Below are 26,363 nucleotides of genomic sequence, written 5' to 3' on the forward strand. Positions count from 1 at the left end.
GTGTGGAACCAAGTAAATGAATGAGGCCATCATCCTGAGCAAGCGGCTTTGCTTTGTGTACAGTTATCAGGCGACTGGCCTTGTAGTGAGGTACTTGCAACAGTATGTTTTGTATTGTCTGGTTTGATGGGAAAGCCAGCTCCTTTCTTGTCTTTAGAATTGCTGCAAGAAATTGTTTTACTTGGCTGGGGACTAGATGTGATTTCTTTTCACTGATGGAAAAGCCCAAATTGAAAAGAAGGAAACTAAGTGAAACTACGCAATTCATCAGGAGGTTTCCGAACAAGTCACTGAGGCACATCTTCTTAAGAGCCCGTCTGAACCTCCTGCCCACGAACGAAATTCTACATATCAGAGGCCAATCATCCACAAAATCTTGCAGGCTGTGCGAAAACAGTGACCAGACAGAGTCAGTACGACATCTCTTATTGGCCTGTCTGGCCATTTTTCAGATCAGGCAAGCCTACTTACGTCCAGAACTAGAAATGTACTCCTCGAGAGAAGAAGACGAATGGTGGGAGCGACTGATGAGTGGAAACAAAAACTTTGTGGACAATCGCCACAACAAAGTTTTCACAAGCAGCACTGGCCGGAAGTAAGGAATCGGCCCTAGACCATGAAGCCATCTCTGCCAAAGTCCAACTTGTAGTCGCAACAACCTGCTTTGACTCAAACTCCAGATGTGGCAAACACTTAACACTCAACGCTTAAACCGATTCGATCAGGCAATTGAACACCTCAATAGTACACGGAAAAGACTAGGATTTAAAAAATGAAATCTTGTAAAATCAAGTATTCTTGATACACACAAGTAAAAAAAAAAAAAAAAGTCTATTGTCTTTTGGGTATTTTGTTTGCAAATTTGAGGAGATTCCCTGGTGATCAGCCAGTCATCCAGATAAGGGTATATGGTGATTGACTCTCTGCGCAGGTATGCTGCCACTACTGTGAGCACCTTTATGAATACTCTTGGCGCTGAGGCGATGCTGAAGGGGAGTACCTTGAACTGGTAGTGAACTCCAGCTGTCTTGAACCGCAGATATTTCCTGTGCGCAGGGAGCACTGAAATATGGAAGCATGCATCTTTCATATCCAATGTTGCCATGTAGTTCCCCGTTTTAAAAGGAGCAACATCTCTTGAAGCATCTCAATCCAAAACTTTTGGGGACTGACACATTTGTTCACAGGGAACAGATCTACTACTACTAAGCGCATGGAAAGGTCTTTCTTTGGCACAAGGATGTATGTTGAATAAACACCCTTGTTTACCTGTTTTGCTGGTACGATCTCTATGGCGTCCTTTTCCAGCAGTGTCTTTACTTCTTCTAACAGTATGCACCGCTCTTCTGGCATCATCTTTCTGTGTTTTGGAGGGTGGTTGGGGTGCTTCTCTAAGAGTGGCTAACGCCCACTTGTCTGATGTTACCCCCTTCCATGCGTGGGTGAAGTGTAAAATTCAACCTCCTACTGGGGTGGCATGGGAGGGTACCTGCAGTGGTGCATAATTGTTTGGGAGGGGTGGAGCCTCTCGCAGGTAAGGTTCTGCCTCTTCCTCTAGATCTTTTATTTCCTTTTTAAAACCAGAAGAGGAAGATTGTCCTTGCGATGGGTGCCCTAAGTTGAAGACGGTCTGCCCAAAGTGTATCCAGAGGAGTGTTGTGGACCCTGTCCTTGAAACCTTCTGGAGTTTGAGGAGCCCTGCTGTACATAGGGTTTGTTTGTATATTGGCCAAGGGATTTAAGAGTGTGATACTCCTCCTTCACGCTCTTGATGGCGTCTTCAGCAGCCTTACCAAAAAGTACATTAGGTTCCACAGGCATGTTAAGGAGGGTGGCCTGAGTCTCTAATATAAAACCAGACTGTCTGAGAGAGGCATGGTGCTTGATGAGTTTGCCTTCTGCGATGATGTGGCCTGCATCGTGATCATTTTTGAGGATGCAGTTGGATAACTGCTTGCCCTCCGCAATACTGCTTAATAATTGTGATCTTAGGGGTTCTGGAATGGCTTCAACCTGGTGTTTCAAGTCATCCCACTTGTGGTAGCCATAACTAGCTAGGAGTGTAGTGGTATTTGCAATTCTAGCTTGAAATGCCGCTGAGGAGGCAACCTTCCTTTCAAAAAAGTGTAGATTGTTTTTTTCTTTTCTTTGCAGGGCTTCAGTCGACGCCAGAGGAGTGCCGGCCCTCTTTATGCTAGTGGTGATGACCAGTGAATCAGCTTTGAGCTGACACCTAATTTGGGATCTATGGGCGCTGGCCTGAATAATTGTTTGATTCTAGGGTTAACTACCCTTGTGAGGTTACGTGCAAGTAAGGATGGATGTATATGTCTTTGTATAGACGGTAACAGTGGGATAAACTGAGTGGCGGAGTTCGTGTCACCATGAATGTCCTCCACAAAGTCCTTGTCTACTTGTGCTTCTTGGGTGTCAATACTGAAGTGTTGGGCAGGCTTCAGCAGCAATTCATTATATTGCAGTTGATTGTCTACAGGTGAATCTGCTACAAGCTGGTCTTGGTGGTCCGGCAACTGGATGACATAGGTGTCATCACCATCATTACCGTAGTATTGGTCCTGACTGTATAGGTTCGCCCGAGAGCTGGGGTTTTGTGACCCTGTGAGTTCCATACCATACATGTCTTGAGAGGGGGTCTTGGTAGGTGGAGGCCTGGGGGCCTAGGGCAGAAGTGCTTTCCTGTGGGTGAAGATGAATTTTTTTGGCAGGGGGTTGGTGTTTTGCATCCCCTGGCTGTGAGGCGTCTCTAAGGGACGTTAGTTCTTCCAGTTGTCTATGAAGTCTACAACGCATGACATCCTTTTTTATAATTCTGTTGAATTGTTCAGGGGTATAGTCACAGGAGTGTGGGAAGCATGAAAGGGTAAGGGTGGCTTGGGAGGGTGCCTGATCCTTTTGATGCATAGCCCCTGAGAGCTTTTGGAGGACAAAGGCATCGAGGATTTTGATTTTTTTCTGTTACCTTGTCTTTAACATGGTAGTGGGGACATGTTTTTTAATTAGTTCTTATATTTTTCGGCATATGTTTAGGGGACACTGATGCGCCTTTCGCCACCTGTTTTTTGGTTTGTGAAATGTGCACGGTGTCTGAACCGACTTTGGGGGCTGGTTTCGGAGGCCTGTCATAAGCGATGGCCCAGAGGACAGGGAAGACCTAGAGGCTTTTTCCATCGACACCATGTGGGCCTCGATGCTCAACAATTTCGTCAAATGTCGGCTGTGGTCTATGTGCTTAATGTTTTTGGACGTGTGTGTGCTATGGCCGCCAGGTGTCGTCTTCATCACAGAGCCGCCGGCCTGCTTATTGGGGTCGGGGGTCCGCACATGGGGTTCCAACGAACCAGGGACACCTTTGGTGTCACTAAGGACACCGATACTGCTCTTGCTGGAGTCCTCTATCACGTCGATAGAAGCTTTGGCCTGCATTGCGTGGATGGCCCAGCAATTGGTATGACGGTCTTTGAGAGTTTTCGGGCAGAAAAGTTTGCAGGACTTGCAAAGCTTTTCTGGGTGATCCTTAGGGAGACAGTAATTGCACACTTGGTGCGTGTCTTTCCACTGGAATTTTCTATGGCAGGTAGGGCAAAATTTAAAAGGTGTATTTGCCATCATAAATGGAAAGCGCAGCAAGGCAAGAAAAAGGGAAAAGGGTGGCAGAATATGCATTCTCTAAAAGGCACCAGTATGAAAGCCCTCCCCTGTCTATCCCTACTGTAAGGGCCGAAGCCTGAGGCGGCACGTGAAGGCCACGCCTGGTTGTCGATGCAGTGAAGTTGTTGACAATGTACTTTTCGGTCGAGGCCCGTCGAGCAGTTGAATGATGCTGCAGCAAAAGCAGACAATAATGAAAGAAAGGTCTATGAATAACTTTTAACTAATCAAAGACATCAGCCTGGAAAGCACCCCATTAACTTGCGAATATCCACAATGGCAAAAAGAAACAATCTGAGGGACCTCGACGCGTGGATGACCATGGGTACAGTAAATGTCACACTATGGATAGTTTTACCAACGCACCCTATTGACGTCCATTTTCGAGTTTCGAAAACAAATCTTGTAATACTCTGCAACTACTACTAGATGTCGGACTATGCAGAGCATGTGTTTTAAGCAGATCTTCAAGCCTCAGAACTACTGTTTTTAAAGAACACATTACATACAGTTCCTGGCTCCTGAGTTGTATTGCATGCCGGGCAGTAAATTGTCATGTAATGCATAAATTGTCAGAATTGGCCCTTTTGTACAGTAGTGATATTCGCCACTTTTGTACTTTATCCAATTCCAACATGAGATTTAAGGTGGAACTGGAAAGAAATAGTACACAAATATACCTTCAGAGATATTGCTGCGATACCCCCTCTGGGATTCCAGCAATATCAATGCCTCCAGTAGTAAACTGTGAATAGGACAGATTTGCAGAAATACACTGCCATTGGTAGTAAATATTGCTCATGGTATTTCTTTAAAAAAAAAAGAAAATCTTCAAAACTCTTAGCACCCCCGTAGTTAGAGCTACTACCGGTAACTTCTCTGGGAATCAAATAGTATTTCTCCAGAAGTTAGTCAACAATAAGTTAGAGTTAGTACCAGTAAGTCTTTGGAGAATCACCACCTATTATCTGGAAAAAGAAGAGCCTTGCATCATTTTATACATTCATTTTAAAGGCAAAGCTGAGAATCAAATAATGAGAAGGGTACCCATATTATCGCCTCCTAAATCGCAGTAACATCTCAGGATGAATTAAACTATGACTCGGGAACATATGGCATAGGGATGCATATAAAGGTGAAGTGATATCTTTTGCAGAGGTGAAAGGAATTTACAGATGATTTCGTATCAAGCAGTGTTAGCCATTTAGAGTTTGGCAAAATGTTGTTTGATGTTTCATTTATTCAAATGAAACACTATATTGAAAATGACAATGTACGTCTGATTTTGAAAATACCATTTAATAGATGTTTATTGCGCATAACCAAAGCTTACCATCAATAAATATATGAGGCACATGCAAGGCTGTTGCGCTCATATTTCAAACTGATAATTCTTTTTGACATGTGTTGATTTTCAAGGGCTGAGTTGTTCTTTCTATTTCCCTAGCACTTGAATGCGGCGCGAACAGTCAATATACGCTCTGTGGAACTGCGTGTCCGAACACGTGTGATGATGACTCGGCTTCCACCAAGTGCTCTGATCCCTGTTTGGAAGGCTGTGAGTGCAACGCCGGCTACGTGCTGACCCTAGGGAAATGTGTCCCGAAGGAGACCTGCGGCTGCACCTACAAGGGATTCCCCTACGCCCAGAATGAGGTGTTCTGGGATGACGACAAGTGCCAGACACAGTGCACTTGTAACCCGGCATCTAAGAAGGTAGAGTGCCGAGCGGCGCAATGCAAACCTTCAGAAAAGTGCAGCACCGTGAACGGCGTGAGGGGTTGCTACCCCGTCAGCTACTGCAAATGCTCAGCTTCTGCAGATCCGCATTATTCTACCTGCGACCAACTCAAGTTTGACTTTCAAGGTAACTGCGCTTACCAATTTTCAGGGCTGTGCAACAAGACTTCCGGTCAGCCCGACTACCAAGTGATTGTACACAATGAGCACCGGGGCCAAAAAACGGTAACATTCACCAAGAAGGTTGAGATCCATTTCAATGGAAATGAAATCGTAATGGGCAAGGAATTTTCTGGAAAAGTGAAGGTAGGTCCTTATGCACATTTCTCTACTCATGGGTCAATGTTTTCCATTCCTCCCATGATTGGGCATGGCTGTCATTCTGCTCTCTCACAAGAACAACTACCCTTCCGTCCTGGAAAAGTTTCGGCGTTGAAGAGTATGTCCTGCTTCAGAGTTTTCTGACCTTTGTTTCCCTTTTCCTGTAATTGGGAGAATAGCAGGATGCGCTTGGTGGGTACTATAGGCGTGTAGAGACATTTTACCAGAAGCGAGAAGGGGCGGGGAGTACTTTACACTGGTGAAACTGCTGAGAAATTTTAACAATTGTTAACAACATATTATGAGGTAGCTTAGGTATATTTTTCAAACCATTCCCTGACCAACAAATGATCAACACATACAACCACCCGCTAAAATTTTTGCTATCTCAATTCAATCCACACATCTTACCTCACAACAATGCAATCTAACACACGTCACCCGCAGTGCCAAAACAACCTTCAGCCATGCATGTTCTACACCCCACAAAGCATAAGGTCATTAAGACATGAAACCACCCTGACGTAGCCCAACAGCAACCCTAACACTGATACATAGGCATCACTGGAGGCATCCAAGTCAGATCACCCCTGAGCCAAAAACCATGATTAAGGTAATTAACATCATACTCTAATGTATTGGGGATGTAGTGCAGGTGCTTCCCCCTGAATATTTCCAAAGGAAACCAACCACTCCAGAAACAACACTTTGACGAATGACAGTTGCCAAGCTGAAGAAATCATGGAAATATTGCTAGTTTCACTTTACAAATCCCACCTAATATAAACTAATGTGACATAACATAACAAATATTTGATTGTCTTCTTATAGTGTCAATCAATTTACATTAAAAAACAAAAGTTATCAAATGTTATCATCTTACACTGATATGAACACTAATGTGAGGCTAGTTACAATATTAAGAAATAAACAACCAATTGATCAAAACTCTTCAAATTCCAACCTAAAGTGTATTTTCTTCTCCACCAGAAACTTAGAAAATGTTTGTCATATCCTCAAAAAGCATCTAATTTGTTTATCTCTTTGTTCATAATAAAAGCATAAAACCATTCCTATAACCTGTCGCAGCTAATGGGCGTGGTACTGCTTTTAGAGTTCTTAGCTACTGAAGGAGGCAAGAGATTACGTTCAGTGGCTGTAACTGATTTGGCTGCCATTTTGCAATAAGACAAACTAGTAGTTGCTTACGAAGAAACAGTATTGCTGTCCTTTGGAGTCAGGGGAAGATTACTTGCAGTGGCTATACATGATTTGGTTTAACGGGTCTTTGGAGGCAGTAGTATATTACATTTAGTGGCTGTTACTGTGGGGGGAGAAACATATTAATACTGCAGAGGTGAGTGTCCACTTAATCAACCAATGTGACATACACATACGTGAGAGATCATTTCAGTGGGAGCTGAAACAACAATTTTGCGAATATGTCTGCGGCACTACATGCACCACAGAGGGGAAGGCATGCAGCTAGAGGGGCTTTTACATCCGTCACAGCAGCACATGTGTGCACCGGGGAGGCCAGAATTGTGTATGGAAAATTGAAGGCATAAATGTCAGATTCAGCAGTGAATGAGGTGCAATGATAGCGGTACATGCGCAGGTATTGCAATCGGCGGAGTAGGACCTTCAATGTACTTTGTCTTGGGTGGAAGTGGAAGAGATGCAGATTGCACAAATAATACAGTGTAGGAGATCATGGAAAAGCAGCAAAAAGAACACATTCGGGCCTCATCATGAGTTTGGAGGTAATACAGCGGAATTACTGTTATCGCTGCAGTGTCCAGTGGAATTACAACTTGGCGGGGGCATGCACACTTCATTGGCGGTAATTACTGTCGTAAATTAGTGTCAAACATAATTCCGCCCAGAATCTGAGAAATTACCATTAGCGCCAATACATTCGCCACTAATTCCGCCAGCGGAATGACCAGTTGCGGAAATAGCATCATCGCCGGAACAGGAAGCACAGCGGCGACAACCTTGAATGAGGCAAGAGAATGAGAATGAGATGGAAGGAGAATAGAGCAAGGGAGGAAACAATTGAGAGAGGGTACCATTGATGAAGAGCAAGAGGAAATCTGAGCGAAAAATGTTAAGAGTGGGAGGGTAAGAAATGAATAAAGAGTGTGAGAGAAGGGATGACAGAGGATAAACAGCAGGGGTGGGGTTAGTGTGGGTAGAGAGAATGGGGTAGGGTTGGTGGGGGTAGAGAGAGTGGGGGTAGGGTTGGTGGGGTAGAAAGAGTAGGGTAGGGTGTGTGGGGGTACAGGTAGAGAACAGGGGTAGGGTGGGTGAGGGTAGAGACAGAGGGGGTAGGGTGGGTCGGGTAGACAGTGGTGGTAGGGTGGGAGGTTGGGGTACAGACAGTGGAGGTAGGGTAGGTGGGGTGGAGAGAGTGTAGGTAGGGTGGGTGGGGTAGAGTGAGTGGGGATAGGGTGGGTGGGGGTACAGAGAGTATGGGTTGGGCCGGTGGGATATCGAGAGTGGGATTGGTGGGAGTTGAGAGAGTGGGGGTAGGGTGATTAGGTGATGTTTTGAGAGAGTAGGGTGTGGGTGGGTGGTGTAGAGAGAGTGGGGATTGGTAGAGAGAGTGGAGGTAGGGTGGATGGGTGTGGGTAGAGAAACGCCACAGAAATATGCCAAAACCAAAAATCAAATCCACTCCGAATCCCCCATTTCCAGTTGCCATCGGGACCCAGAAGGAAGACAAAACGTTACATGACAAAGAGAAAGCACCTGATACACGGCTCAGATCAAAAATTCAGCAAAGCAGAGCTGCAGGTCCTCGCTGATGAGGTAGTGGCCCATGCCAAAGAGCTTTAAGGCTCTAGGCACAGAAAAACATCTGGCCAGACAAAAGCTGCCATCTGCGCCTGCATCTGCTATATGGTCGGGACAGTGGGCGCAGTCCCATTGGACAGCCAGGACTGCAGACAAAGGTGTAATGACCTCAAGGCCAGGGTCTCCAGCCTCCTATTGCACTGGCCAAATTACCATCCAATGCATGTGTCCCTCAGCATAGATGGCCCAATGAACAGTGGAATGTGCAACCACATGACAGTGCACCCAAAGCCAATGCCCACAAATGCGTATGCAAGGGAAGGTTGGCAACTGAGCACATACCCATGCACTGCAGTATGAATTTGCATATGAGCCCATGCAGCTATGTGCAGCACCTATGTGTGCTCGAAATGGCCAAGTGCCAAAGTGAACGTGCAGTGCGCAGCCACATAGCCAGCCCAAGAGGCAAAGAGACTGTGCCAATTAGGTGTACACCATCCGCAGACACTCGCCCCCACATTGCATTCCATATGCATTGGCCTGCAATCAACCACATATGTGTATGATGACCTTCCACCATGTAGCATGGGTGACTTGCAAACACACACACAAGTATGTGTGATGACTTACAGCATGGCATTGTCCATCTAACAGGTTCCCAGTCGACCCACAAGGTGGATGCAGGCACACCTACCTCCCATGGCAGGGCCACCAGTGGAACGATAACAAATTCCACCTGTGCACCACCCAACAATGGGAAAAGCAGAAGAAAGGGCAGGAGTCAGGCACCAGGCCCAGGCAGTGCTATGCCAGCTACAAGAAGTGGAGACACTGCCACAGTCCACAACAGTGAGCCAAGTGGCCCACCCAGCAGCATAGCACATGTCACTGACGGGCACTTTATCTGATGGTAGCACTAACCACAGAGTTGCAGGTGCTGCACCCCAGCAGCTGCAACCACCACTCCACAGCTAGCCCCTGTGGTTGTGTCAGGGGAGCCAGATGATGCCACTGGTGTACATGAAGCTGTACCCACACTCACCCATCTGGCCCACAACACCTCCTCGACAACTGAGCTAGACAGCCCGACACATATCCAATGTGACTTAAAATCAGAGGGTGACACTGATGCAAGTGAAGGTCACAGGCTCTTTGGGTCCCCCTGCTTCAGCCCCAGCCCTCCTAGCCCTCCCCCATAGCCCATAGCCCACAACCCATTGCAAAGCATTCTCTCAATACAATATGGAGGAAGCTGGACAGGATGGAGCAGTGACAGGTCAACATGGAGACACAGTGTCTCCATGTGCAGCACCTGCAAGCAATCTGTGCCTCTATTCAGGGTGCCTCACAGAGGATTGTGAGGTCCTTGGACCACGACCAATGACAATTGTCAATGGCAACTGCTGCCCTGACTGTTGCGGGACAGAGGGTGAGAGAGCTGATGGAGGGCATATTAGCATTTGTTGAGTCAATACAGGCTGGCAAGCTCCTGACCCTGCAGCACATCCGGGGGCCATTTTCCATGTATTGTCCTACAACATGGTTGCCTACCCCAGTTATTGGATGCAAAGCTATTCACTATTGGGGGACATATGCATTGTTGTGTTACACCTTGCGCACAGCTCTCAACCAGCAGTCATCACTCTCATGGTCTGTGATTGGAATTGCAATGTGGCTGTGGCCTGTTTTGGGCCTGTATGTTTCTATCATGCACATTGCCTGATGGGTGATTTGTTGTTCTTGTGCATATTTGCAGTGTCTGCGTTCCTTCCATTATGGTTTCACATACAGGGTTACCAGATTACATGGCATTACTTTATGTCAGTGTTGCTTTGTCTATGTGCAGCATTGAGCTGTGACCTTTGATGTGTAGGCAAATGTCCCCTTGCATTTGTGTTCCCGCCGTCCTCTTTGTGTGTATTGCTTGCTTGTTCGGGCAATATGCATCCACAAAATACTATTGCAATGTCCTGCATGTCTGATTACTCTGTGGGTTGGTATCTGCCATGGGGCAGGTCCTGCATGTGCAGGGCCTTGACAGGGTATGCAATGATCAGTTGTGGTGATGCCAACCCCCTTTCACATAGCATTTCACTAGTGCTGCAAGATCAGTTTGAGTGAGTGCATTTATATCCAGGTCCACGTCCGTTGACCTTCGTGGCTTTTCATGTGTGCAGGCAGTTTGCTGTTCCATAGGACCATAGCATTGTGTGTAAAACCAGAAAAGCAGCCACAGTAGTGTTTGATCACAAGGTCAGCATTGCAGGTGAAATGCACCTCCATGAAGTGATACTGCTTCCCGTTGAGTGATACCCCTTTGGAGACTGGGGGGCAACCAACTCCACATGGGTGCAGTCCAGAGCAGCAATTACAATGGGCAGTTTGGCTGCTAAGTAAAAATTTGCCTTTGTGGCATTTATCTGTGCCGGGAGGCATGGCGCAGGAGTGCTTCCAGCACCTGCAGAAGCCCATATTTAAATGTGGGCTGGGAAATTCCATGCAGCATGCTCACGGTGTGCTGGTAGGTGCCAGTTTCAAGGAAATGCAGGACCGACACAAGTTTCAGCAGCGGGTGTAAGGCAGTTCTGATGTTAGTCCTACTCTGTATATCGTCATGGATCAGGGAGAGTAGCGCTTCAATGGTCTCTCTTTGGTTAAGGGTAATAGGCTGGTTGTCAGTTAATGTCCAGGGTGCAGGCCTGACCTGGGGAATGTGCCTTTGCCTTGCATGGCGTCTCTTCCTCCTCTCTGCGCCCTGTGCTGTTGGTCCTGCCTTTGCAGCTCAATGCGGAGCAGGAGGAGCTGCATGCCCCAGTTTGCAGCTGCTAGTGGCAGCATGGTATTGGAAAGTGTCTTTGTTCAGGTGCAGGCCTTTTGTGTTGTTACAGAGAGTGGATTTGATGCACCTGCGGCTTGTTTAACATCACCTGTGTGCATTTATCTCCACCTTTTGAGGTGGAGGTAACTGCACTATGTTTTCAGTGGAATGACTGCAAATTTTTGGCAGTATTTCGGCTGCTATTTTGAAATGTGATACGGCGGAAATACGGTTTTCACTCTTGGCGGTAATTCCACCAAGAAAAGGTAACTAAGCTAACCAGGAATGCACTAATGAGAGAGACGCAGAAGGAGAGAACAGTGAGGATTTTAATGAATGGGTGGGTCTAGTCTATTATGTCACTCAAGCAGTTCCGTCAGATGATGGACGTCTGGCAACTACATCACCTATATGCATATTTGGATGTCATCCGCATACTGGTGGATGCCGATGCCTGAGCACTCAAGCAGATATCACTGAGGCTGGATGAAGATGCTCAACAACATTGGGGACAACATGAAACCTTGCGGTAAGATCATGTAGCTGGAATGCTGAGGTGACTTGGAAGGCTCCACCTGAACAAACTGAGATCACCCAGATAGGTAGGAGAATAATCATTCCAGAGTAAGACTCCCAGATGCCATTTGCATACTGAAGATATTCAGGAGTACCTCATTGTCGAGCGTGTCAAATGGCGCTGTGAGATCAAGAAGGCAAGTACATAAAAATATCAATCAGCACTGGAAAGACATCAATCACGATATGAACAGTTGCTGACTTAGTACCACAGTGGACACCAGATGGATAGTTGCTAAGCAACATATTACACCACAGCTGAGCATCCAAGTGAAAAGCTACAATGCATTTTTCTAAGGATGGGGTGACATTAATAAGCCTAAAATGTGCTTACTTGGTGGCATTTAGTCCAGGTTTTTTTGAAAGCGATCAGTCTTGACCCATGTTAAAAATGGATTTGAACTTGCTCTGTCCTAAAAAAAAGTGTGGGGGTGAACCGTTTCTATTTTGATTACATTTCCCACAAACAGGAGAACATATTTCAAGTTGCAAGTGACAAGCCGACCATAAAAGTCAGTCAACCACAATTTTCCAAATACACAGAGCACAACATTTCTTACTTGCCAAAGGTAAATGTTTATCTAAATTTGATGTTAGGCAGAAGGTAATTTTCTCTAAGGCTACATTATCATCCATGTCAATGTCATAATTTTGGAGATGCTCTGCAAACTAATTATGTAAAATATGAATTACTCCATGCTTATGTAGTCATTATCGAGTAAGCTGGCTTAGTCTAGTTGTTAACAGCCTTTTCAAATAAGATGGCATAATGATAGGAGCAATTACATTGGAGTGGGTCATGATCCTGGAAATCATGATCAGTACTAAAAATAGCATCCAGCCTGTGTCCTGCTGACATGCATGTCTTCAACACTTGTAATGAGCAAGCTCGCCATGCCAGGAGACTCCTGTCCTATCCAGAGATTCAAGTCTCCAAGGAGAGTCAAGTTGTTTTAGTCCAATAAAAGTTGCAATGCAGTATCGGTCAAGTAAATTGAAAATCACTTTTGGTGGTCAATAGTGTAAGAACAAGCAATAATTAAGTATATGAATATGAGATAGCAGTTGCACTGAGCACCTCTTCACAATTAGGTATCACTGCAGAGGGAAATGACTTCCCCTGGGTTAGGTGAGAGAATATAATTGCCACACCTCTCTTGCTCTGTTTAACACTGCCATCTTAACATTTTGAGGAACTAACTCCTGAAACATTGAGCCACAGTCCTGTGTATGCCATTGTCATGAAAATCAACCACAGACTCCCCAGGTGCATTGGTGAACGTCTTTAATAGCAATCAGGAGATCCAGCATACACATAACAACAGCAACCCAATGACAGAACGAGACTCGACACAGTAACTTCCCTTCCTCTGGCCCAGAGCTTTTATACACAAGAGCACAAATGCATTCCAATGGAAAGGGAGGTTTACACATGGCATGTGATCGTCAAGCAACACTGTTTCAGGTAAATGTTCGCAGTCTTAGCCTACAAGTCTTAGGCCAATGCTATGTTCTCACACTTTGGAAGGCACAATCTAGATGTCAGCATAAGACATTTTATGATACATTGCTGTTCCTGCTGTGCAAGCTACTTCTACGATTCCCACATGGTTATTGGCCCACTGGCTGGCTTACTAAATGGCTAATCCCATCTGCTAAAGTTGCCTTGTTTAGAAAGGCATCTCTCTAAAACACGCTTATGTATGCAAAAAGGGGAAACACGTCAGAGGCGAGAACTATGGAAGCAAGCACTGCTAGGCAGTAGGCGATAAAGCCTTTGTGGTTAAGTCATGCGCATTAGAACATAGGGCCTGCACAGCAGTGGAGGTAAGGCACTGTTAAACATAGCAGTTAGCATAGACTTGTTATGACCACAAATACAGAAGAGTACCAGAGGAACTCATTACATTTGAAATTATCAGTTTTCCCCCACATTCCCCTCCTATGCGACCTTTACTCCAGCCTAATTCAACACATTTTTGGGGGAACAAACCGCACATTCTGCCAGATCGTAACAATGCACAGGATAGCACAGGGGCAACGCGAAGGTCTTGGAATCAAGACCACGCAGAGCCACAGAAGTTCAAATCCTGGATCCGCGCTTAGAAACCAAACTCAGGTACGGTATTAGGCGCATCATAAAAAAACGATTGAATAAATAAATAAATAAATACATTCAGTGGTATCAAATCGAAATACCTGATTTGTCTGCGGAGGCTTTGGCTTAGGACACAAGAGCGATAGTAAAGCCATTTGCAGCTCATCACCGGCAGGATAGGCTTAGGATCAGGACTAGTATTATGAGTCGGATCTGTCCAATGGAAGCCCCAGGAATGCTCACTACCCTGGACCAGAAGGTCCAAAAGGTACAAGTTGGTTAAGGGCGGACATGGAGATCACTTATTGTACTGCAGATGTTGTGAAAACATAAACATTGATATGAGGCTGGGAAGCCCAAAAGAAACACACCAACACAGGTTACAAAGGACATACAAGTGCTTTATTAAAAAGCTACAACAGTTACCAAAGTCAATTGACAAACGGATAGCTATTCGGCTCTCAGAGTAACGTAACGAACTTCAACGAGGGTTCGATGCATTAGTAGAGAGACCGTACATTGGAATACTTGAGCTTTTATATCCTTTATCCAGCCCTTGGCCAACCCCCTCGCGGGTTAACCATTCTTGAGATCAGGCCTAAGGTTCCTTGCCAGGTCAATCCTATAATGTATGCATTTTTTCTCAGTTCCGCTGATACAGTTGTTCATTTACACATAGGTCAGGGATAGGACAAGGTCTCAGTTCGCGACCCCGACAAGTGGCCTGCAGGCATATTAATTATTCGTGTGCGCGGAGGTCACAACGGCCAGAATCTCACTCAGAATGTCATTCAGCCTCCATTTTGATGTTCAGGGTGACTTCCACATTACAAGAGAACCTAAAATGGCGGCTAAATCCAAGATGGCGACTTACATTATTTTTCGTTAAGGTCAAGACCTTGCCGCGGAGTCTATTTACATGATATTTTAGACAATTTGGCGTAGGCCAATACACATTCAATTACTGCGATAGGAGGAATAATATTATTTCAATTCCAACAGACCCTCCTTTTGGCCTATGCCAAGTGCTAATATCATTTCTAATACTTTTGTAAATAACTCCATGTGTTGTCATCCATACATCCCAAATCATTGTCTGTTATATCTATAGCCATTAGGTCGTTCATCAGAACCTCTTGTAACACAAACTCTTTGGATGTTGTATCTGGGGCATACATTCTATGCCCTATTGTGCTCACTGCTTGGGCACAACATCCCCCTAGCATTCCACATTTACTCGGAAGACATTGAAAGCAGCAACAAAGGAATAGCACGATCCCCAAAACAACTAGAATAACAGAAAGCACCTTCCAACCCGAAGATTGTAAAGAATCCCAGAACCAGGTACTAAGGTTCCAATCTCCTACAGGGATATGTACTTCAGAACTAAGAGTATGCAAGTTCTGTATTGCTTTAAAAATTGTCGGTGAGGAATCTGGTACGAAAACACAGCAAGCGGACCCCACTAATTTGCATACTCCACCTCGTTCTGCCAGAATGACATCTAATGCCATCCTATTTTGGAGTGCTACCAATCTTATTGCTTTTTGTTCTAATGTCATATTGTAGAGTATGTCCGTGGTCCGGTTGATCGTTCTCTCCAGTACCCTTGCTAATCCCCTAATGTTCTCAGAGTTTGTTATTTGTCCCCAAAAGAGCACAACTGATTTTGCTATATCTCCCAATACTTGCCCAGGGGTATCTCCGTTCTTGTCCCGCCGTGGGCGAGCCTTAGAAACCTCCAATGTACTAGCTACAAATACCCCGGGTAACAGGATTCCTAAATAACAGGTTCCCTGCCAATCCTTGGGCAACCAGGGAAATGCTAAACTACCACAAACAAAATAAACAGGCCCCTCTACATACAGAGGCCTGTTTTCTCCAGTCAAATTTACAATGTTCATACAACCTTCAAAATCTCCCATTGGCCGAGTGCCATTTCTTTGTACACAAAAGGGGACCGAGTCAGGGCTATGATTTATAGAGTAAGAAGGAGGCACGGCGTCCTTATTGCCTATCGGAGCCATTTTAAAGGAAATTCAAGTTTGAAAAGGAAGAGACAGTTTATCAGACGGCCTAATAGAAGCGACATTAGGTTTACTTCTATTTGCGAAAAGCGAGCATCCCAGGGGAGTTAATTCATGTTTCTCGAAATCATTCAAATTAGTTCCATCAAAGTTCCCTGAGATGCTATCATTCCAACGGCCAAAGAATAGTGCTCTAAGAGAGGCATAGCAAGCAGTAGTTAAAGGTAAAGGGTGAATATACCATCCCAGTCCCTTGTTCCCATGTTGCGGTAAATGAGTGCAAATCCAACAATTACTCTTATTAAAAATGGCATGTGTTGCATTCATTACTATCATTAGAGTGTTATTATGATACTTTTGTCTATGTTGGGAGTCTCTAGGGGACAGAGTGTGAAGGTGTACAGAGGGAGTCAAAGCAGTCGGTACAATCTCGGTCGGTAGTAAAGGTTTCTTCAAAGTACCAAAGTCCTACAGCAGTAATTGCAAAAATAACAATTATCGTTATCAAAACACAGCAGTACGTTTTCGGGGCCCAGGAACATTGTTCATTGTCCAAGTTGGTCACCCCCTTATTCACAAGTCCAGTGCGGGGAGCAGCAGTGGAGGTGGCAGGCATTGTAGTTCCTCAATCGACGACCCCAATGTTCATTGCTGGCGACGCTACGGTCGCGCGATTTCTTAGTCCTTCCCAACCCTAGCCAGCAGAATCCCTTTTTTTCCCTTTTGTTCAACAGAAACTTTCTTATACAAAGGAAAACTTTCAATCACTTCTCTTTCTCAAATGCACGGAAAAACCTGTGCCGTAGTTCTATTTTCTTCGTCAAAGGTTGTACCTGGTGGTACCCAAGATTGTTTGGTCCGAAAATAAGGTGTCATCACTTCCTGAGGGAAGCGACGTATCGGAGGCGACGGAAGTCGCAGAGCTTGAAACAGTATTTTCCGGAAGTGATTTTTCAAAAGAGTGCGGAGACGAAATGGACTGTTCCCCAAGCTCCACGAGCTCAGAGAAATTCTCCGACGCACTCACAGCGCTGTTTGCTACTCCAAGATCAGGGACTGTAGCATCAGCGAGGGGTTCTGCTTCTTCTGTAACGTGTGGCGTCGGGTGAGGAAGTTTCTTGACATGCGTCGCGTGGATCCAGTGTTTCTTTCCAGCCACCCGCACTGCTGTCCGAGTGACCAACAGCACCTGGTAGGGTCCCTTCCAACGAGGAGCGAGACAGGAAGACCTTTCGTAGGCCTTCACTAGGACCCAACTTCCAGGCTGTATATCATGTCCTGGGCCCGTGAACCGTACAGGTAAAGCTGAAAACACCTGGTGATAAATGAAATAAAGGCTTTTAGTTAACTGGTTACAGTAGTCTACAAGCAATACATTTTCCACCTCTCTCAGGGCTTTAGGTTTTGGGAGACCCCAAATATTAGCAGGTCTCCCCATCACTACCTCGAATGGAGAAAGCCCAGTCTTAGTGTGAGGTGTGGTATGCATAGCCAATAATACAATAGGTAAGGCATCTGGCCATTTCAGTTTGGTATCGGCACATGTTTTTGCAAGCTTATTCTTTAAGATACCATTATGTCTTTCCACCAACCCAGCACTTTGAGGATGTCTAGCTGAGTGAAATTGTTTCTCAATATGTAAAGCTGTGCATATCTGCAAAATTACTGCTGCAACAAAATGAGGACCATTGTCCGACCAAATTACCCTTGGGAGCCCAAATCGAGGAAAAAATTCTTTTACCATAATCTTTGCAGTGGTCATGGCGGTAGCATCTTTAACGGGGAAAGCCTCGACCCATTTACTGAAGGCACAAATAATTACAAGAACATATTTCAGATTGTTACACCGTGCCATCTCAATAAAATCAAAGTGAATGACCTCGAAGGGAACAGAAGGGGGCCCAAAGCTTCTCCTTGGAGTTACTGTCCCGTTACCCACATTGTGCTGTAAGAAGATCATGCAATTTCGAACATGGTGTTTTGCAGTCTCCGGAATCTTATTATTCACCCAAACTTGTTCTAACATTTTCGTGATCTGCTGAGCACACACATGTGTAGGACCGTGTGCCATCGTAACCATTGCCAGTACATATGAATCAGGGAGCAACCATTTTCCTTCAGATGTATCCACCCAACACCCATCATCATCTAGTTTCCCCATTCCTTCGGCCCACCTTTTAGATTCTTCTACTGTGGCATCAGTTTGAATATCTCGCACAGACCCAATACCTTCATCCATTACATAGGCATCTTTTGTTTCCCTTAGCGCATACATGTCTGTGCTAAGGTCTGTGGCCGTTTGCCTAGCTATCAGGTCCGCAAAGGCGTTCCCTTTTCCCACATCATCTATGACCTTACGATGTTCTGCACATTTCATGATCGCTAACTGCCTAGGGAGCGAGAGTGCCGAGAGCAATTGCACTATCAAGGGGCCATGCTGGATCTTGGTCCCATGTGAGGTCAGGAACCCTCTTTCCGACCAGAGCCTCCCAAAGTTGTGAGCCACCCCAAAGGCGTACTGGCTATCAGTATATATATTTACTATACGCCCTTCAGAGAGTTCACAAGCTCGGGTCAATGCTATAATCTCTGCGGCCTGCGCGGAGTTATGCGAAATTCTCTTAGTTTCAACAACTTTACTCAATGTAGTAACTGCATAAGCAGCTGTAGATGTACCATCTGAAAGTTTGAAGCAGGAGCCATCACAAAACAGCTCCCCTTCTGCATTGTCCAAAGGAGTATCTATAAGATCTATCCTGCCCTTCGTTTCTTGTTCAGTGGTATACAGGCAATCATGTAATTCTTCGTCACCGCAAACAGTGTTTTGCAGGAAAGGTAAGAGTTCAGCAGGATTAAGAACACAACACCTCTTAATTTGAAAGTGAGGGGCAAACAGAATTAATTCATACCTTGTTAACCGTGCAGAGGTGAGGTGTTGCATTTGGGTTTTGTTCAATAGGATATCTACAGAGTGAGGTACCATCAAAATCAAATCATGGCCTAGGACCATTCCCTCACTCTGTTTTACAGACGCGGCAGCAGCAGCGACAGCTCGCAAACATCTTGGCAAAGCGCATGCAACAGGATCAAGGGCGGAGGAGTAGTAGCCGCAAGGCCTATTCTTCCCTCCGTGTTCCTGTGTTAACACAGCCAAAGCACATCCATCACATTCATGCACAAACAACACAAAGGCCTTGTCATAATTTGGAGTACCCAGAACCGGTGCAGAGCATAACGCGGTTTTCAGAAGCTCAAATAATTGTTGATGTTCCGATTCCCATGGCAGCGGCAGAGAAATGCCCTTCTTCGTCAAAGCCAACATCGGTTTTATCGCTAGCGAAAAGTTCGGGATCCACAACCTACAGTAAGAAGCGATACCTATTAAGGCTCTGACTTCCTTCTGTGTATTTGGAACAGACATGCCAGAAATGTGTTTTATTCTTTCAGGTGTCAATCTCCTCCCCTCCTTTGACAGGAGGTACCCTAAATAGGCGACCTTCTGACAACAATATTGAAATTTTTTGAGCAAAGCTTTATGACCATTATTGGCTAGATGAACAAGCAACAGTATAGTGCCTTCTTTACAAGCACTTTCAGAGTCTGCAGCCAAAAGCAAATCATCAACATATTGAAGCAGTGTACAAGTAGGTGGCAATTCAAGGGTGTCGAGCTGCTCTTTCAAAGCTCTACTATAAATGCTTGGACTTTCAGTATACCCTTGAGGTGCCCTAGTAAATGTAAATGAGCGTCCCCCCAAGGTGAACGCAAACAAATATCTACTTTCCTTATGTATAGGGATGCTAAAGAAAGCGTTTTTTAAATCCACAACGCTGAAGTGCGTAGCCGTAGCAGGGATCATTGTCAATATCGTCGTCACATCAGGCACGATTGGAAATTGTGGGGCGACAACTCTGTTAATAGCACGAAGATCAATTATGAACCGGTATGGGATTGCATTGTCGCCTTTCTTATATAGAGGCAAGATCGGACTGTGACACAAACTACCTGTAATCTCCTCGATCACCCCACGATGCACAAAATCGGAGACAATGCATTTCAAAGCACGCTCGCCCTCAACTGATATTTTATACTGCGGAATGCGTGGTAGTTTAACTCCGTGTTTCAAAACTATCTTAACGGGCTCAATCTGCAGTACCCCGACATCATTGTCGTCAACCGCCCATAAACATTCCGGGACAATGCTAAACTCGGGAGGTAAAGGTCGAATCAGAAACTGAGAATCAGGAAGTTGCTGTGGTGAAACCATCAGCCGTACTCCATCAGAGGAACAATGAATTACTGCATTCAATTTCTTTAATAAGTTCAACCCCAGCAAATTCTCTCCACAGTTCGAAGTGAGAAGAAAAGGGCAATCGTCCGTAAAGGGACCCAAAGAAACAGACACCGGTGAAGAAACCGGACAGACAATTGGTATACCAGAAAACCCTACGGAAACATTGGTTTGCCCTGACAGTGGAATGTTTGGAACAAGAAGAATGATCAATGGAGCACTTCTGTGCTCCAGTGTCTATCAAAAACTGGTGTTTCCTATTCCCTACTAATAATTCAACGTAGGGGCCTTTCTGATTAACGGGAATAGGTGAAGGTTCCAAATCCTGCTTCGGGCAGTCCTAATGAAATAGAGTATCGTCAGAAGGAAGCTCTTCAAAAAGGTAGGCAGCAGAAGGGTGATCAAATATGTTCCTCGAGTCCACACTCGAGGTCTGATTTTCCCGTGAAAAAGGTTGCTGAGGATCTTGCAAAAACTGACCTCTATCAGGGCCCCCCGCTCCAGGGCGGCCCCTAGGTCGTCTACCCATACTCCCAAACGCACTGTTTGACCTTTGTCGAAGGACGGGGCACTGTGCTCGCCAATGGCCTTCCTGGCGGCAATAAGCACATTGATTACTATTCACAGAACCCAAAGGAGCATTTCCTTTTGGGAGATACTGACCTCTAGTCTGTGTCGTGCCTCCTCTGGGGTTTCTAACAATTTGTTGTAATAATACTTTGGTTTTCAAATCTCCTTTCCTCTTTTCTATTTTGTCCTTCTCATTATTAACACGGTTCTCATAATACTGAGCCATGTGCAAAACTTCAGATTGAGATTTTGCCTGCCAAGCGCTCTCAGAGGACATAATCTGTGACTGGATGTCGGGCAAAAATCCACGTACAAATTTGTCCACAAACAACCTTTTCCCAGACTCTGTACCCAAATCCTGCCCACTGAAGTCGGAAAATACCTGCTCGAATATGTTAAAGAATTCAGTGGCGTGTTCAGTTTTCCCTTGAACGCAGGCCGTAAACTTGTCCCAAATAATTCTTTTCTCTGGAATTATAGTTTTTAATTTTGCGACAATTCTATCAGGCAAAGTAAGTATTACCTGTGGTGGTTTCTCACCTGCTGGTCTTTCCCCATCAATCCAAATCATATTAGCCCACGTATCTCCCAACCCTGGCACATCGTCTATTGTCCGAACCTGCTTCCATACATCTACGGGTAGGAGTACAGGGAATAGCAAATCAATATCACTTAAGGTGAACACAGAGGACTGCAAGACGGACTCTATCTCTTTGTAAAACTCTGTCTGGTTTTTCCTGATATCGGGAACTGATTGTCCAATAGTGTTCACTTCCTGTCGTGAAAACGGGACGTGAACGAATTGTGATACATAATGTGCAGGGATATCCACAGCGGGGGCACCAGTCCCAGCGTTGGCGGGAATCTCAACTTTTGGGACAAAGGTCGGAGGAACCTCTCTCATAGGCAACTGAGATATAGGTACCTCCGGCCGCTAACTAAGCAACAGAGCCAGGCCGAGCGCTAAGGCAGCCGAAGAAGTGTCGGGCGAAAAAGCCTTTCTACAAATCCCCAACAATTCTATGGGGCAACTAACCTTCTTTCTTACACATTCTTCTTGCAGGTACTGTACCATTACCTGAATTACCTTTCTTTGCATTTCTACTGTATACTGAAGATACGTGTCATATACTTCATCTGGCGGAATCGATGAATCCGAGATCCATCGAATCGCATCTTTGGTACAAATTCGTACTTCCTCAGGTGCCGATCTACGACACGGAAGGAACCGTTTCTGTACATACATACTATCGTCTTTGTCATCCTCATCTCGTGACTTTTCAAAGTCCTTCCTATACTCAAACAATTTTTCAACATGCCATATACTTTCTGCTCTGTGTCCCTCGAAAGTGCCAAAGCATTTAGATCTCTCACCCCTTGTGGAAGATCCGAATTTTGTAATCTACCCCACATCACACATAAATGAGTCCCCAAACCTTCGATAAAAACATTTTTCTCGGGAAAACTGTTCAAATTAGATAATGTGGAAAAAACATTAACTTGATCACCTTTCTCCATACAGTGCTTAGCCCATGCAAACAATTCCTGTTTCTTATCTGCAGAAACAGTATTACGAGTGACGATCTTTGATCCTGCACCTTGATCAACTTTAGTCAATACGGGACCACTCGGGAGTGGAGGTGCAGGTAAATTTAATAAAGGTGCAACTATCGGCGCAGAAGGAAGGGGCGGTGCGATAGGTGGAGGAACAACAACTAGAGGAATAGGAACAATAGGTTGTACAGGGAGAATAGGAATAACAGCAGGAACAACAGTAGGAATGGGCAGAGCACCCAAGAAAGGATCATACGGAGGTGGCGCAGAGGCACCAGGCCTGCGTTCGTTTAACAATTTTCAATAAATTCTTCAGAAACATGAAATTCTTTAGAGGGGTACATTTTCTGGATTCCAAGTGAAAAAGCCCTATCCATATTTTTAACTGATTCAGAATGTTTTTCTTTATCATATAACAATGCTTTTTCGGCATTTGTTTTATGACGGCGTGCATGTTTATCCCTACTTTTAAGCTGCTGTAACGCTTCTTTTTTCCAATTCTGTAAAACATCAAAGGCTGCAGGTCTAGCCTTCTTTTTCAGCAAGACCGATTCTAGGTATTCAATACGGGAGATCTCAAAACTGCCATTGATTGGCCACTGAAATTCGGAGGCATGTCTGGTCTGTCTGTGCCAAATATCATTAAATGCTATACTACCAATGCCATACTTACAGTACATAGTACATGCCGGCGACCCCTCCTGTGGTGCCGGGTGGCTAAATTCCAAAGATTATCGATCGCTGCGGAACAGAGCCCTAAAGCAGCTAGACAATTTCCCAGGCATTTCACAAAGAATTGGTGTTACCTGGTCAATAATTGTGTCTGCAGATACAATACGCCAAATTCAAATTGTCAGGGTTAAATTAAGAGCCGGGTTCACGACTGCACCTGACCAAACCTAAGGAGGACCGTACGGTTTATCAAAGAACTTACCTAACAAATTTTACCTTGTGTTTGGTGGTTTTGACAAATCTGCCCGCCTCAAAAATGGACCCTCGTCAAGATGCTGTGTCAGACCACACGACTATCGTCCAAGGATCGGATCGTGCAGCGCTGTCGAGGTATCGCGTCTCATTCGGTCGGGTCGGCAGAATCACACTGTCCGATCCCGGTTCGATAGTCTGCGTCAACCTTCAATGATCCGGCATCAATCTTGAGGGTCCCTAAGCGGGCGCCAACTGTGAAAACATAAAAATTGATATGAGGCTGGTAAGCCCAAAAGAAACACACCAACACAGGTTACAAAGGACATAGAAGTGCTTTATTAAAAAGCTACAACAGTTACCAAAGTCAATTGACAAACGGATAGCTATTCGGCTCTCAGAGTAACGTAACGAACTTTAACGAGGGTTTGATGCATTAGTAGAGAGACCGTACATTGGAATACTTGAGCTTTTATATCCTTTATCCAGCCCTGGGCCAACCCCCTCGCGGGTTAACCATTCTTGGGATCAGGCCTAAGGTTCCTTGCCAGGTCAATCCTATAATGTATGCATTTTTGATCAGTTCCGCTGATACAATTGTTCATTTACACATAGGTCAGGGATAGGACAAGGTCTCAGTTCGCGACCCCGACAAGTGGCCTGCAGGCATATTAATTATTCGTGTGTGCGGAGGTCACAACGGCCAGAATCTCACTCAGAATGTCATTCAGCCTCCATTTTGATGTTCAGGGTGACTTCCACATTACAAGAGAACCTAAAATGGCGGCTAAATCCAAGATGGCGACTTACATTATTTTTCGTTAAGGTCAAGACCTTGCCGCGGAGTCTATTTACATGATATTTTAGACAACTTGGCGTAGGCCAATACACATTCAATTACTGCGATAGGAGGAATAATATTATTTCAATTCCGACAATGTGGGTGACAATATCTGTGACATTACTGGTGTACCTTGGTATATAAGTACAGCATTCACTCATCTTTTAAACAATGTTTACTGATTTTTAAACGTAACAATAACAACTCCCAGACGTTTTAATCATTACAAACATTTCACATCCAATTATTTGACTGCTTCCCCTCTTCCCTCCACCTTCCCCCACCTCTCCCAGGCCTACATCGCACTTTATATACTATTTCTCTTCTTTTTTCATCCGTAACCCTCCTTGCTACGGTATCATCCTGTCCAAGAGTTTCCTCTGATGTTTGGGTATCCCGTTCTTAGACAACCAAATCTGCTATTAATTGTCTTCCCCTTGTTCTGTGTTCCTACCCATCGCCTCCTGCCACACCACAGTTTTTGCATTAGCCCACTTTACCAAGTCCTTCCACCACGTCTGTATCTGCGTTAAGCCAGTATATATGCTAAATCCCTGAGTCTGCTTACTTGTCTAGCCTGTTTAGGTCTTGGAAACCCCCCTAGCAGACCAGTCTTGGGGGATCTTACATCCAGAGTTATTTCTGCTTTCACCAATGTTTGGGCTATCTCCTTCTAAAATCTACCAATCTCTATGCACGCCCACAACATATGCACCAAATCTACATTTATCTCCCCACACTTCGAGCATGCCTGTATATCTGCTTGGTTGAATCTGGCTGTTTTGTTCGGGGTCAGATATGCTCTATGGGTCACACATAATTTGATCTGTTGTAGTTGTGCATTCCTCGACACCTTTTTGTGATACATCAGAGGCTTACTCCGCATCTCGTCCGACACCGACTCTTGTAAGTCTGCTTCCCAATTCTGCCTCGTCTGTCCTTATTCCCTTCCCACCTTGGACATTAATAGGTCATGTATCCGTGAGACTTTGTGTCCTCCTTCCGCCACATCATAAAATGTCTCTATAATCTCATCTGGCTCTAAGGATGTCTCGGTCTCTGGCCACCTGCGTCTTCGGCTCCCCAAGATTTGGGAATATGTAATGTGTTGCCCCAGGTCTACCCCCGTGTCTCGTATCATTTCCTCAAACTCCTTGGGCCTCCTTTCCTGTAGCACATCTCCCACCGTTGCACCCCCCATGGGTTCCCAACTCTTCCTCACGTTGCACCTTGCTTGTTCATCTACCCCTTCTAACACCACTAGCGGGATCTGCGGAGAATACAGCGTTATGTTCTCCATCAAAAGACAGGCTCAGCGCCACATTATGTAACCCAGGCGCAACAGAAAGTGCTTGCGGGTCGTGCGCGAATCTGGCAGCCACATAACTTTGTTCAAAAAGAATGGGGCACTTTCTGCTCGTAATAATCGTGATTCAGGTGTCTGTCCATCTGACAGCCATTTGGCCACAAATTGCATTTGGCTAGCCACAAAGTATACCTCGAAATTGGGCAGTTTTATTCCCCCTTGTTCGTATGGATTCTGGAGATTCCACAAAGCCACTCTGCACCTCGAATTGTGCCATATGAAGCTCCTGCATATGCGTTGTAATTTCCTAATGAATGTTTTAGGTATTGCATATGGAATATTTGCAAAGTAATGAAGGAGTCTCGGCAGCACCACCATCTTCAATAATGATGTGCGTCCCATCATGGTCAATGGTAACCTAGTCCAGAATATTATGAAGTTTTCTATCTCACTAACTGCCTTCTCTGTGTTATGTATATGTTCTTCCTTAGGGTCATGGTATATGTCCACCCCCAAGTACTGAAATTGGTGGCACCGGCAGCTTATGTATGGGCTTCCCAACATACTCTCCCAGAGGGTACAAACTCAATTTCTGGGGGTTGCCGGTTATACCCGGCAGTGCGGCATACCGTTCCATCACGTCTAGAACATTTTGTAAATTCTCCTCAGGGTTTTTCAGGTACAGGAGCATGTCATCCGCATATAACAAGATCAAATGCCCCCCCCCCGATGTGCTGATACCCAACTCCCAGTACTCTTCTCTTAAATAGACTGCCAGTGGCTCCAATGCTAAGATGAAGAGCATCAGGGACCATGGGCATCCCTTGCC

At 45.1% G+C, this 26,363-nt stretch overlaps 1 protein-coding gene across 1 annotated transcript in view; it reads left to right on the forward strand.

Moving 5' to 3' along the window:
• The window catches only part of LOC138532698 (IgGFc-binding protein-like), a 201,212-nt gene that overhangs the window by 95,581 nt on the left and 79,268 nt on the right, over positions 1 to 26,363 (forward strand). The window contains exon 3 of the mRNA XM_069641090.1: positions 5,117 to 5,715. Coding sequence (XP_069497191.1) covers positions 5,117 to 5,715 — 599 coding nt within the window. The remainder of the gene's footprint in view (positions 1 to 5,116; positions 5,716 to 26,363) is intronic.

Source organism: Ambystoma mexicanum, chromosome 1p, assembly GCF_040938575.1.
Source record: "Ambystoma mexicanum isolate Mex_15411 chromosome 1p, UKY_AmexF1_1, whole genome shotgun sequence".
Taxonomy (NCBI): Eukaryota; Metazoa; Chordata; class Amphibia; order Caudata; family Ambystomatidae; genus Ambystoma; species Ambystoma mexicanum.